Source organism: Tachyglossus aculeatus, chromosome 6, assembly GCF_015852505.1.
Source record: "Tachyglossus aculeatus isolate mTacAcu1 chromosome 6, mTacAcu1.pri, whole genome shotgun sequence".
NCBI lineage: Eukaryota > Metazoa > Chordata > Mammalia > Monotremata > Tachyglossidae > Tachyglossus > Tachyglossus aculeatus.
In genome coordinates this window covers 35,683,225-35,698,170 of record NC_052071.1, presented here as the reverse complement: position 1 = coordinate 35,698,170, position 14,946 = coordinate 35,683,225, and the positions used below count along the sequence as shown (strand labels likewise).

The 14,946-nt window shown below is 49.2% G+C and overlaps 1 protein-coding gene across 1 annotated transcript; it reads right to left on the bottom strand.

Annotated features, from left to right (window-relative positions):
* Positions 1 to 974: 974 nt before the first annotated feature.
* PCSK1N (proprotein convertase subtilisin/kexin type 1 inhibitor) lies at positions 975 to 14,214 on the bottom strand. The gene is made up of 3 exons (XM_038748335.1): positions 14,083 to 14,214; positions 1,621 to 2,021; positions 975 to 1,428 (listed from the first exon to the last, which is right to left on the bottom strand). The coding sequence occupies exons 1-3, from the start codon at positions 14,176 to 14,178 to the stop codon at positions 1,200 to 1,202; spliced, it is 726 nt and encodes a 241-aa protein (XP_038604263.1). The 5' UTR covers positions 14,179 to 14,214; the 3' UTR covers positions 975 to 1,199.
* Positions 14,215 to 14,946: the final 732 nt, after the last annotated feature.

Sequence of the window (14,946 nt, the reverse complement as noted above, 5' to 3'; positions counted from 1 at the left end):
ATAAATATTATTCTCATCACGGGGGCCCCTCCTACTTGTCCGCCTTGGGCCGCCTCTCCGGCCCTGGGGCCGGGGTTGCGTGGGGGACCGGTTTAGGGAGCAATAGGACCGCCGAATAGGAGGAGTCGAATCCGGATCCCGTGGGCCCGAGTCAGGTACGTCCCTGACCGAGACCCTGGAGAGGGCAGAGTCGGGGGAGGGGGTGGCCCAAGTCTGTGGCCCCGGCTGCCCGCTCGACAGACGGACGGATGCCGTCCGGGGCTGGCGCGTCCCAGGGCCCGGGGTCGACTTGAGCTGGTGGGACTCCGCGAGGAGGGTGGAAGGGGTGAGGTGACGCGGAGGATGGGCAGAACGTGGGAAGAGCTTGGCTTCCCACCCCCTCTGCCCGGCTTTGGGCCCACTGGAGTCCGCTGAGGTCCGTCCCCGGATGGCCCGGGGGTGGCTGGGTTCCCTTCACGCCGAGCCCCCGCTCCGTCCCTGCCCCGGACTTCTGTCGGCGTCCTGCGCTGGCCTTAGCTTTTCCCACCTTGGTTCCGGGCAGCCCAAGGGGCACGTGAGTGCTGTGCTTCCCCTTCCCCCCGACAGCAGGAATGGACTCGCCGTCGAAGTAGCCTTCGTGGGGATCTCCACCTGTCTCAGTTCTCCCTTTCCAGCAGGCGCCCCGTCCTTGGGCCCTAGTGCAGGATTCTGAATCTCTCCCCAGGTCCCCGTCTTTCCCCCCGCCCCGAGCCCGGCCAGGGTTCCCCCGCCTTTCCCCTTCTCGCAGGTCCCTCTCCTGTCATCGCAACCCTGACCCCAGACCCAAATCTAGGGTGGCGCTGGCAGTGTCCCTCCGGTCCTAGTCTCTGGTGGGCCCGGCCCACCCCAGGAGGAGGAGGAGAGGGAAGGGAGCCGGGGCTGGAGGTGAGAGGTGGAGGGAGGGCGGCCGGCCGGATGCGTAGCTCCCTGAAGGAGGAGCGGTTGGGAGGCTACGGTAAAATACCTGTTGGGCTGTTTTATTGACAGCAAACTGGTCAGGCGCTGGACACGCACGGTGGGTGAGACACACACACATACAAACGCACACACGGGGGAGCGGGCCGGCCGAGAGAGAGGGGCCTGACGGGGGTGGGAGGACTGGACCGAGCGCTCGTGTCCTCCTCCTCCTCCTCCTCCTGGGTTGGCGGTCCCCGGCGGAGGTGTCCCCGGGCCCCCGGGCCTCAGTGGGGGCGGTAGGGCAGGCCCCGCGCGGGCCGGGCGCGGACGAAGCCTCCGGGCCGGGCTCCCCCGGGCTCCTGGCCGCCGTCCAGCCGCTTGACTCGCAGCAGCGCCTCGGGCCGGTCGGGCTCCAGGTCTCGGCGGAGGCGGCGGGGCCGCGGGTCCCGTGGTTGGGCGGCGTGCGGGGCCGGGGGCTCGCTCAGGCCCGCCAGGATGCGGCCTACCAGGTACCTGGGCGGGAGAAGCAGATCCCGGGACCCCCCGGGGGAAAGCCGGGAACCATGGACTTCAAGCGCTTAGTACAGTGCTCTGCACATAGTAAGCGCTCAATAAATACGATTGATGATGACCATGGACGGTGCCCGCGGTCCCTCCCGCCCGCCCGCCCGCCCTCCGGTCCTCGGCCCGGCCCTCCGCCCTTACCGGAGCAGCTCGGGGTCCAGGTCGTCGTCCAAGGCCGGCTCCTCCGCTCCCGCCCCGGCCGGGCCTCCGTCCGTCCGGTAGCGGCCGAGGAGCAGCGTCCCCGGGCCGCCGTCCTCGTAGTCGGGCTCGGGGGGCCCGGGAGCCAGCTCACTCCACAGCCGCAGCAGGCCGGACAGGTAGCGCGCCTCCCGCTCCCGTCGTTGTTCCCGCTCTTCCTGTTCCCGTCGTTGTTCCCATTCCCGCAGCCGGCCGGCCTCCAGCAGGCGCCCCACGGCCCGGGCCAGCGGCTCGGCCCCCGGCGGCTCCGGCCCCGGCCCAGGCAGCATCTCCGCCTCCGACGGCAGCCCCGACGCCCGGCGGACCCGGTGGGCCGCGGACGGGGTGGAGGCCCGGACCACGGCCTGCGGGGGAAGACAGAGCGAGGTGGAGGGCCCGGCAAACAGCCCGGCCCCGGGCCGACGGCCTTGTCTGCTGTGTCACCTTGGCCAAGTCACGGCACTTCCTGGGCCTCGGTTCCCTCATCTGGAAAATGGGGGCGAAGCCCGGGAGCCCCATGGGGCTCACTGGAAAGAGCCCGGGCTTTGGAGTCAGAAGCCATGGGTTCAAATCCCAGCTCCGCCAATTGTCAGCTGGGTGACTTGGGGCAAGTCACGTCACTTCCTGGGCCTCGGTTCCCTCATCTGGAAAATGGGGGCGAAGCCCGGGAGCCCCATGGGGCTCACTGGAAAGAGCCCGGGCTTTGGAGTCAGAAGCCATGGGTTCAAATCCCAGCTCCGCCAATTGTCAGCTGGGTGACTTGGGGTAAGTCACTTCACTTCTCTGGGCCTCAGTTACCTCATCTGGAAAATGGGGATTAAGACTGTGAGCCCCCCCCCCCCGCCCCACAGTGGGACCACCTCATCACCTTGTAACCTCCCCAGCGCTTAGAACAGTGCTTTGCACATAGTGCTTAATAAACGCCATCATTATTAGTATTATTATGACCCCAATGTTTAGAACGGTGATTGGTACAGAGTAAGTGCCTAACAAATACCATCATCATCAGCTGTGTGACCTTGGGCTAGTCACTTCACTTCTCCCGGTTTCAGTTCCCTCATCTGGAAAATGGGGATGAAGCCTGTGAGCCCCACGTGGGACACCCTGATCACCTCGTATCTACCCCAGTGCTTAGAACAGTGCTTTGCACATGGTAAGTACTTAATAAATGCCATTATTATTATTATTATTATTATCCCAATGCTTAGAACGGTGCTTGGCACAGAGTAAGCGCCTAACAAATACCATCATCATCAGCTGTGTGACCTTGGGCTAGTCACTTCACTTCTCCCGGCTTCAGTTCCCTCATCTGGAAAATGGGGATGAAGCCTGTGAGCCCCACGTGGGACACCCGGATCACCTCGTATCTACCCCAGCGCTTAGAACAGTGCTTTGCACATGGTAAGTACTTAATAAATGCCATTATTATTATTATTATTATTATCCCAATGCTTAGAATGGTGCTTGGCACAGAGTAAGCGCCTAACAAATACCATCATCATCAGCTGTGTGACCTTGGGCTAGTCACTTCACTTCTCCTGGCTTCAGTTCCCTCATCTGGAAAATGGGGATGAAGCCTGTGAGCCCCACGTGGGACACCCTGATCACCTCGTATCTACCCCAGCGCTTAGAACAGTGCTTGGCCCAGAGTAAGCACCTAGCAAATACCATCATCATCAGCTGCGTGACCTGGGGCGAGTCACTTCACTTCTCCGGGCCTCAGTTCCCGCATCTGCAAAATGGGGATGAAGGTGGCAAGCCCCACGTGGGACAACCTGATCACCTCGTATCTCCCCCCAGGGCTTAGAACGGCGCTTGGCCCAGAGTAAGCGCCTAACAAATACCATCACCATCATTATCAGCTGTGTGGCATTGGGCGAGCCACTTCACTTCTCCCGGCTTCAGTTCCCTCATCTGGAAAATGGGGGTGAAGCCTGTGAGCCCCACGTGGGACACCCTGATGACCTTGTATCCTCCCCAGTGCTCAGAATAGTGCTTGGCGCATAGTAAGTGCCTAACAATTGCCATCATCATTATTATTATTATTATTATTATTATTATTATTGTTGTTGTTATTGTTAATTATTGGGTCCGGTTAGAGAGGCCTTTGGCCACCACCAGGACCCGATGGACGCGCACGGCCGGGGGCAGGAGAGGCCACAAGACGCGCACACAGCTCCCCGTCAAGGACACGCCATCTGCCACAACAACACAATGTTCCCTTCGTCCCCCACAGCCTCGCACACCTCCAGCACACACAACCGTTACACATACACACCCTCCGCCCACCTCACACAAAGCCGCCCGCACAACCCGCTCTACACCGTTTTCACTCACGGGCACATCTCCCACGCAAACCCTCACCGGGCGCGGGCCGCCGCCACCCACGTGTACACGCATCCCGTGTACTCCCATTTCATTCAGCCATTCCGTCGTATTTACTGAGCGCTGACTGCGTGCAGAGCACTGTACTAAGCGCTTGGGAAGTCCAAGTCGGCAACACCTAGAGGCGGTCCCTACCCAACAACGGGCTCCCAGTCTAGAAGGGGGAGACAGACAACGAAACAAGACGTGTAGACAGGTGTCAACCCTGCCAGAATAAATAGAACTATAGCTATGGGCACATCATTAACAAAATAAATAGAATAATAAATATGGGCAAGTAAAATGGAGTAATTAATAATAATAATAATGGCATTTATTAAGCGCTTACTATGTGCAAAGCACCGTTCTAAGCGCTGGGGAGATTACAAAGTGATCCGGTTGTCCCACGGGGGGGCTCACAATCTTAATCCCCATTTTACAGATGAGGGAACTGAGGCCCAGAGAAGTTGTCATTATTATCAATCGTATTTATTGAGCGCTTACTGTGTGCAGAGCACTGTACTAAGCGCTTGGGAAGTACAAGTTGGCAACATATACAGTCCCTACCCAACAGTGGGCTCACAGTCTAAAAGGGGGAGAAAGTGATTTGCCCAAAGTCACACAGCTGACAATTGGCGGAGCCGGGATTTGAACCCATGACCTCTGACTCCAAAGCCCGCGCTCTTTCCACTGAGCCACGCTGCTTCCCATAATAAATCTGCAATAAATCTGTACATAAATGCCATTGATTAATTGATTGATTTGGGGCAACTACTGCTCTGAAAAAAGGAAAGTCCCCATGCTTAGATACCTAGCAGAAAACCGGGTGACCCAATTTTTGGTGGTGATAAACATTTAGAGGGGGGTGCTGTTTATCAATCAATCAATCAATCATATTTATTGAGCGCTTACTGTGTGCAGAGCACTGTACTAAGCGCTTGGGAAGTCAAAGTTGGCAACATCTAGAGACGGTCCCTACTCAACAGGGGGCTCACAGTCTAGAAGGGGGAGACAGACAACAAAACAAAACATATTAACAAAATAGTAAATATGTTTATATTTAAGTCACTACGTATATATGTTTGTCCATATTTATTACTCTATTTTACTTGCCCATATTTATTCTATTTATTTTATTTTGTTAATATGTTTTGTTGTCTGTCTGCCCCTTCTAGACTGTGAGCCCGCCGTTGGGTAGGGACTGTCTCTAGATGTTGTATCTATTTGTACATTCATTCATTCATTCATTCAACCGTATTTATTGAGCGCTTACTGTGTGCAGAGCACTGGACTAAGCGCTTGGGAAGGACAAGTGCTGTGAGGAGGGGAAGGAGGTCAATTTGTACTTCCCAAGCACTTAGTCCAGTGCTCTGCACACAGTAAGCGCTCAATAAATACGATTGAATGGATGAATGAATGAGGTGGGGCGGGGGGAATGGGGAAGAGGAGAGGAAAAGGGGGGCTCAGTCTGGGAAGGCTTCCTGGAGGAGGTGAGCTCACGCTCACACGGTCCGATTCGGCTGAGCTCCCTCCTCCCCGGCCTCTGCCCGACAGCACTTGTGTGTATATGTATGTATTTATTATTCTATTTGTTTTATTAATGATGTGTATAGATCTAGGGGAAGCAGCGTGGCTCAGTGGAAAGAGCACAGGCTCTGGAGTCAGAGGTCGTGGGTTCAAATCCCCGCTCTGCCACTTGTCATCTGGGTGACTTTGGGCAAGTCACTTCACTTCTCTGGGCCTCAGTTCCTTCATCTGGAAAATGGGGATGAAGATTGTAAGCCCCACGTGGGACAATCTGATTACCTTGTATCTACCCCAGCGCTTAGAACAGTGCTTTGCATATAGTAAGCGCTTAACTTCAAATCCCGGTTCTGCCACTTGTCAGCTGGGTGACTTTGGGCAAGTCACTTCACTTCTCTGGGCCTCAGTTCCTTCCTCTGGAAAATGGGGATGAAGACTGTAAGCCCCACGTGGGACAATCTGATTACCTTGTATCTACCCCAGCGCTTAGAACAGTGCTTGGCACATTGTAAGCACTTAACTTCAAATCCTGGCTCTGCCACTTGTCAGCTGTGTGACTTTGGGCAAGTCTCTTCACTTCTCTGGGCCTCAGTTCCTTCATCTGGAAAATGGGGATGAAGACTGTAAGCCCCCCGTGGGACAATCTGATTACCTTGTATCTACCCCAGCGCTTAGAACAGTGCTTTGCATATAGTAAGCGCTTAACTTCAAATCCTGGCTCTGCCATTTGTCAGCTGTGTGACTTCGGGCAAGTCACTTCACTTCTCTGGGCCTCAGTTCCCTCATCTGTCAAATGGGGATGAAGACTGTAAGCCCCACGTGGGACAATCTGATTACCTTGAATCAACCCCAGCTCTTAGAACAGTGCTTTGCACATAGTAAGCGCTTAACAAATACCATTATTATTATTATCTATAAATCTATTTATAGTGATGCTATTGATGTCTGCCTATTTCTTTTGTTGTCTGCCTCCCCCCTTCTAGACCGCGAGCCCAGCGTTGGGTAGGGATTGTCTCTGTTGCCGAATTGTCCTTCCCAAGCGCTTAGTCCAGTGCTCTGCACACAGTAAGCGCTCAGTAAATAGGATTGGATGAATGAATGGGGGGCGCCCCGTACTCGGGCCTCGACATGGCCCACCTGGGGCGGGGTCACGGCGGGGGGCGAATCGCCCAGAAAACGGCCCAGAGATGGGGGTCGAAATGGGCGTATACGAAAGGGGAGCGGGGGTACAGCATGGCCCCTTGGAGTCAGAGGTCATGGGTTCGAATCCCGACCCTGCCAATTGTCAGCTGGGTGACTTTGGGCAACTCACTTAACTCCTCTGGGCCTCAGTTCCCTCATCTGTAAAATAAGGATTAAGACCGTGAGCCCCCCATGGGACAACCTGATCACCTTGTAACCTCCCCAGCGCTTAGAACAGTGCTTTGCACATAGTAAGCGCTTAATAAATGCCATTATTATTATTATAAGGGCCAGCGTGGCAGGTCAAAAGGCGACCTCCGTCCGGGCACACAGGCCTTGAGATGGGCCATTCTGACGCGGCACGCAACAACCAAAAGCCGGACACCAACACAAACCCATCGAGAACCGATCCCTTCGTCCGCAGATGATAATCACGGTATTTGTTAAGCGCTTACTATGTGCAAGGCACTGTTCTAAGCGCTGGAATAATAATGATGGCATTTGTTAAGCGCTTACTACGTGCAAAACAGTTCTAAGCGCTGGGGGGGACACAAGGTGATCAGGTTGTCCCTCGTGGGGCTCCCAGTCTTCATCCCCATTTTACATTCATTCAATCGTATTTATTGAGCGCTTACTGTGTGCAGAGCACTGGACTAAGCGCTTGGGAAGGACAAGTTGGCAACATATAGAGACGGTAATCGGGTTGTCACATTTGGGGCTCCCAGTCTTCATCCCCATTTTCCAGGTGAGGTCACCGAGACCCAGAGAAGTGAAGCGACTTGCCCAAAGTCACACAGCTGACAACTGGACACAGTAAGCGCTCAATAAATACGATTGAATGAAAGTGGTGGCGCTGGGATTAGAACCCATGACCTCTGATTCCCAAGCCCGGGCTCTTTCCACACCCTCTGACACTCTACATGTATATATGTTTGTACGTATTTATTCCTCTATTTATTTTATTTGTACATATTTATTCTATTTATTTTATTTTGTTAATATGTTTTGTTGTCCGTCTCCCCCTTCTAGCCTGTGAGCCCGCTGTTGGGTAGGGACCGTCCCTATATGTTGCCAACTTGGACTTCCCAAGCGCTTAGTCCAGTGCTCTGCGCACAGTAAGCTCTCAATAAATCGATTGATTGATTGATTGATTTGTACATATTTCTTCTATTTATTTTATTTTGTTAATATGTTTTGTTTTGTTGTCTGTCTACCCCTTCTAGACTGTGAGCCCGCTGTTGGGTAGGGACCGTCCCCATATGTTGCCAACTTGGACTTCCCAAGTGCTTAGTCCAGTGCTTTGCACGCAGTAAGCACTCAATAAATGCAATTGAATGAATGAATGAATTTTCCTTGTACATATTTACCACTCTAAATACGATTGAATGAATGAATGAATGAATGAAATCCCCCTCCTCCCCTCCCCATCCCCCCCCGCCTTACCTCCTTCCCCTCCCCGCAGCACCTGTATATATGTTTGTACAAATTTATTACTCTATTTATTTTATTTGTCCATATTTATTCTATTTCTTTTATTTTGTTAATATGTTTTATTGTCTGTCTCCCCCTTCTAGACTGTAAGCCCGCTGTTGTGTAGGGACCATCCCTATATGTTGCCAACTTGGACTTCCCAAGCGCTTAGTCCAGTGCTCTGCACACAGTAAGCGCTCAATAAATGCGATTGAATGAATGAATTTTCCTTGTACATATTTACCACTCTACAAATACGATTGAATGAATGAATGAATGAAATCCCCCTCCTCCCCTCCCCATCCCCCCGCCTTACCTCCTTCCCCTCCCCACAGCACCTGTATATATGTCTGTACAGATTTATTACTCTTTATTTTATTTGTCCATATTTATTCTATTTATTTTATTTTGTTAATATGTTTTGTTGTCTGTCTCCCCCCTTCTAGACTGTGAGCCCGCTGTTGGGTAGGAACCGTCCCTATATGTTGCCAACTTGGACTTCCCAAGCGCTTAGTCCAGTGCTCTGCACACAGTAAGCACTCAATAAATACGATTGATTGATTGATTGATTGATTACTCTATTTATTTTATTTGTCCATATTTATTCTATTTATTTTATTTTGTTAATATGTTTTGTTGTCTGTCTCCCCCCTTCTAGACTGTGAGCCCGCTGTTGGGTAGGAACCGTCCCTATATGTTGCCAACTTGGACTTCCCAAGCGCTTAGTACAGTGCTCTGCACACAGTAAGCACTCAATAAGTACTACTGATTGATTGATTGATTGATTACTCTGTTTTATTTGTCCATATTTATTCTATTTATTTTATTTTGTTAATGTGTTTTGTTTTGTTCTCTGTCTCCCCCTTCTAGACTGTGAGCCCGCTGTTGGGTAGGGACCGTCTCTTTATATGCCAACTTGGACTTCCCAAGAGCTTAGTACAGTGCTCTGCACACAGTAAGCGCTCAATAAATACGATTGAATGACTGAATGTTAATGATGTGCATACAGCTCTCATTCTAGTCTGACGATTTTGACGCCTGTCTCCGAGTTTTGTTTGGAGGTCTGTCTCTCCCCCTTCTAGACTGCGAGCCCGTTATTGGGACCTCTATACGTTGCCGATTTGGCCTCCCCAGGCGCTTAGTACAGTGCTCTGCACACAGGCAGCGCTCAGTAAATACGATTGAATGAATGGATGAAGGGGAACCGGTCCTGCCTCAGGGGGAGAGGCCCAGCCACGGCATATTTTGTTAATATGTTTTGTTTTGTTGTCTGTCTCCCCCTTCTATTCATTCAATCGTACTTACTGAGCGCTTACTGTGTGCAGAGCACTGGACTGAGCGCTTGGGAAGTCCAAGTTGGCAACATCTAGAGACGGTCCCTACCCAACAGCGGGCTCACAGTCTAGAAGGGGGAGACAGACAACAAAACAAATTAACAAAATAAAATAAATAGAATAAATACGTGCAAGTAAAATAAATAAATAAATAGGGTAATAAATACGGAGAAACATATCTATTCATTCATTCTAGGCTGTGAGCCCGCTGTTGGGTAGGGACCGTCTCTAGATGTTGCCAACTTGGCCTTCCCAGGCGCTTAGTACAGTGCTCAGCACACAATAAGCGCTCAATAAATACGACTGAATGAATGAATAGATATGTTTGTCCATATTTATTACTCTATTTTACTTGTCCATATTTATTCTATTTATTTTATTTGGTTAATATGTTTTGTTTTGTTGTCTGCCTCCCCCACTTCTAGACTGTGAGCCCGCTGTTGGGTTAGGACCGTCTCTATATGTTGCCAATTTGGACTTCCCAGGCGCTTAGTATAGTGCTCAGCACACAGTAAGTGCTCAATAAATACGATTGAATGAATGAATGAATAGATATATTTGTCCATATTTATTACTCTATTTATTTTGCTTGTACATATTTATTCTATTTATTTTATTTGGTTAATATGTTTGGTTTTGTTGTCCGTCTCCCCCAACTTCTAGACTGTGAGCCCATTTTTGGGTAGGGACCGTCTCTATACGTTGCCAATTTGGACTTCCCAGGCGCTTAGTATAGTGCTCAGCACACAGTAAGCGCTCAATAAATACGATTGAATGAATGAATGAATGAATAGATATGTTTGTCCATATTTATTACTCTATTTTACTTGTCCATATTTATTCTATTTATTTTATTTGGTTAACATGTTTTGTTTTGTTGTCTGTCTCCCCCTTCTAGACTAGAAGCCCGCTGTTGGGTAGGGACCGTCTCTAGATGTTGCCAACTTGGCCTTCCCAGGGGCTTAGTCCAGTGCTCAGCACACAGTAAGCGCTCAATAAATACGATTGAATGAATGAATGAATAGATATGTTTGTCCATATTTATTACTCTATTTACTTATTCATTTTACCTGTCCATATTTATGCTATTTATTTTATTTCGTTAATATGTTTTGTTTTGTTGTCTACTTGGCGATTGAATGAATGAATGAATGAATGGAAAACAGGGACAGACAGATCATTCTTCAATCGTATTTACTGAGCGCTGACTGTGTGCAGAGCACTGTACTAAGCGCTGGGGAAGGACAAATCGGCAACAGAGACGGTCCCTACCCAACAACGGGCTCACGGTCTAGAAGGGGGAGACAACAAAACGAAACACGTTAACAGGTGTCACAGTTATCAAAACAGACAGAATTATAGCTCTGTGCACATCATTGACAAAATAAATAGAATAGTAAATATGTGCAAGTAAAATAGAGTAATCAATCTGTACGAATAGACACAAACGCTGCGGGGAGGGGAAGGAGGAAGGGCAGGAGGGGATGGAGAGGAAAAAGGGGATCAGTGTGGGAAGGCCTTCTTTTCATTCATTCATTCATTCAATAGTATTTATTGAGCGCTTACTGTGTGCAGAGCACTGGACTAAGCGCTTGGGAAGTCCAAGTTGGCAACATACAGAGATGGTCCCTACCCAACAGCGGGCTCACAGTCTAGAAGGGGGAGACGGACAAAAAAGCATATTAACAAAATAAAATAAATAGAATAAATATGGACAAATAAAATAAATGGAGTGATAAATCTGTACAAACATATATACGGGTGCTGTGGGGAGGGGAAGGAGGTAAGGCGGGGGGGATGGGGAGGGTGATTTCATTCTTTCATTCACTCAATCGTATTTATAGAGTGGTAAATATGTGCAAGGAAAATTCATTCATTCATTCAATCGTATTTGCTGAGCGCTTACTGTGTGTAGAGCACTGGACTAAGCGCTGGGGAAGTCCAAGTTGGCAACATATAGGGACGGTCCCTACCCAACAACGGGCTCACAGTCTAGAAGGGGGAGACAGACAACAAAATGTATTAACAAAATAAAATAAATAGAATAAATATGGACAAAAAAATAAATGGAGTGATAAATCTGTACAAACATATATACAGGTGCTGTGGGGAGGAGAAGGAGGTAAGGCGGGGGGGATGGGGAGGGGGCTTTCATTCATTCATTCATTCAATCGTATTTATAAAGTGGTAAATATGTGCAAGGAAAATTCATTCATTCATTCAATCGCATTTATTGAGAGCTTACTGTGTGCAGAGCACTGGACTAAGCGCTTGGGAAGTCCAAGTTGGTAATATCTAGAGACAGTCCCTACCCAACAGTGGGCTCACAGTCTAGAAGGGGGAGACAGATGAACAAAATAAAATAAATAGAATAAATATGGACAAATAAAATAAATAGAGTAATAAATCTGTACCAATATATATACAGGTGCTGTGGGGAGGGGAAGGAGGTAAGGCGGGGGGATGGGGAGGGGGATTTCATTCATTCATTCATTCATTCCACCGTATTTATAGAGTGGTAAATATGTGCAAGGAAAATTCATTCATTCATTCAATCGCATTTATTGAGCGCTTACTGTGTGCAGAGCACTGGACTAAGCGCTTGGGAAGGCCAAGTTGGCAACATCTAGAGACGGTCCCTACCCAACAGTGGGCTCACAGTCTAGAGATAAATACAGTCATAAATGGGGAGGGAAAGGAGGTAGGAAACAGAATTAGAGCTCTGTGCACATCGTTCTGTAGGTTGCCAACTTGTACTTCCCAAGCGCTTAGTACAGTGCTCTGCACATGGTAAGCGCTCGGTGCCAGCTCTTTGCACATAGCAAGCGCTTAATAAATGCCATTATTATTTTTCTTCTAGAGCCCACTATTGGGTAGGGACCGTCTCTCTATGTTGCCAACTTGTCCTTCCCAAGGGCTTAGTCCAGTGCTCTGCACACGGTAAGCGCTCAATAAATACGATTGATGGATTGATTGAAGGAATGAATGAATGATTAACAAAATAGAATAGTAAATATGCGCGGAATGAATGAATGAATCATGAACAAAATGAATAGAATAGCAAATCAATCAATCAATCGCATTTATTGAGCGCTTACTGTGTGCAGGGCACTGGACTAAGCGCTTGGGAAGGACAAGTTAAATATGTGCGGAATGAATGAATGAATGAATCACGAACAAAATAAATAGAATAGTAAATCAATCAATCAATCAATCGTATTTATTGAGTGCTTACTGTGTGCAGGGCACTGTCCTAAGCGCTTGGGAAGGACAAGTTAAATACATGCGGAATGAATGAATGAATCATGAACACAATAAATGGAATAGCAAATCAATCAATCGCATTTATTGAGCGCTTACTGTGCGCAGGGCACTGTCCTAAGCGCTGGGGAAGGACAAGTTAAATAGGTGCGGAATGAATGAATGAATCATGAACACAATAAATAGAATAGCAAATCAATCAATCGCATTTACTGAGCGCTTCCTGTGCGCAGGGCACTGTCCTAAGCGCTGGGGAAGGACAAGTTAAATAGGTGCGGAATGAATGAATGAATCATGAACACAATAAATAGAATAGCAAATCAATCAATCGTATTTATTGAGCGCTTCCTGTGCGCAGGGCACTGTCCTAAGCGCTGGGGAAGGACAAGTTAAATAGGTGCGGAATGAATGAATGAATCATGAACACAATAAATAGAATAGCAAATCAATCAATCGTATTTATTGAGCGCTTCCTGTGCGCAGGGCACTGTCCTAAGCGCTGGGGAAGGACAAGTTAAATAGGTGCGGAATGAATGAATGAATCATGAACACAATAAATAGAATAGCAAATCAATCAATCGTATTTATTGAGCGCTTCCTGTGTGCAGGGCACTGTCCTAAGCGCTGGGGAAGGACAAGTTAAATAGGTGCGGAATGAATGAATGAATCATGAACAAAATAAATAGAATAGCAAATCAATCAATCAATCAATCAATCGTATTTATTGAGCACTTACTGTGTGCAGAGCACTGTACTAAGCGCTGGGGAAGGACAAGTTAAATACGTGCGGAATGAATGAATGAATCGTTACAAAATAAATAGAATAGCAAATCAATCAATCAATCAATCGTATTTACTGAGCGCTTCCTGTGCGCAGGGCACTGTCCTAAGCGCTGGGGAAGGACAAGTTAAATAGGTGCGGAATGAATGAATGCATCATGAACACAATAAATAGAATAGCAAATCAATCAATCGCATTTATTGAGCGCTTCCTGTGCGCAGGGCACTGTCCTAAGCGCTGGGGAAGGACAAGTTAAATAGGTGCGGGATGAATGAATGCATCATTAACCAAATAAACGGAATAGTCAATATGCTCAAGTCAAATTGAGTAATCAATCTGCACGGATAGACACAAGTAGGGCGGGGAGGGGATGGAGGGGAAAAGGGGGATCAGTGTGGGAAGGCCTCAGTTTCCCCCCCCATTACATTCTCCCTGACCCATCACTTTCTCCCTCCCCTGAGCGAATTGATGGAGGGTGGGGGGTCTTCCCAAGGATAGGAGCATCCTTACCTTGCCGGTGGCTGGGGGAGGGAGGAGGAGGAGGAGGAGGAGGAGTAGTCTGGCCGCCCAGGCCAGCAGGGTGAGAAGGGGCGACGGGCCCGTCATCCTGGAGGAATGAGGCTGCCCGGGCGACTGGCAGGGCCGGGCCCGGGGCGGGAACAGCCGCAGAGGGGGGCGGGGACGGGGGGGGAGGGCCCTGCCCATCGCCCTGCCCCTCTGGACCCCCCCCCATCATAATCATCATCATCATCATCATCATCATCAATCATCAATCCTATTTATTGAGCGCTTACTACGTGCAGAGAGCACTGATGGCATGGATTGAGTGCCTACTTTGTGCCAAGCACGGTTCTAAGCCCTGGGGATGATGCAATAATAATAATGATAATGAGGATGATGGCACTGATTAAGCGCTTACTATGCGCCAAGCACTGGTCTAAGAGCTGGGGAGGATGCGATAATAATAATTATGGTGATGATGATGGCACTGATTAAGCGCCTACTATGCGCCCAGCACGGTTCTAAGAGCTGGGGAGGATGCAGTAATCATAATAATAATGACGATGATGATGGCGTTGATTAAGCGCCTACTATGCGCCAAGCACGGTTCTAAGCGCTGGGGAGGATGCAATAATGATAATGATAATGGCATTGATTAAGCGCCTGCTACGTGCCAAGCACGATTCTAAGCGCTGGGGAGGATGCAGTAATCATAATAATGATAATGATGATGATGGCACTGATTAAGCGCTTACTATGCGCCAAGCACTGGTCTAAGAGCTGGGGAGGATGCGATAATAATAATTATGGTGATGATGATGGCATTGATTAAGCGCCTACTATGCGCCAAGCACGGTTCTAAGCGCTGGGGAG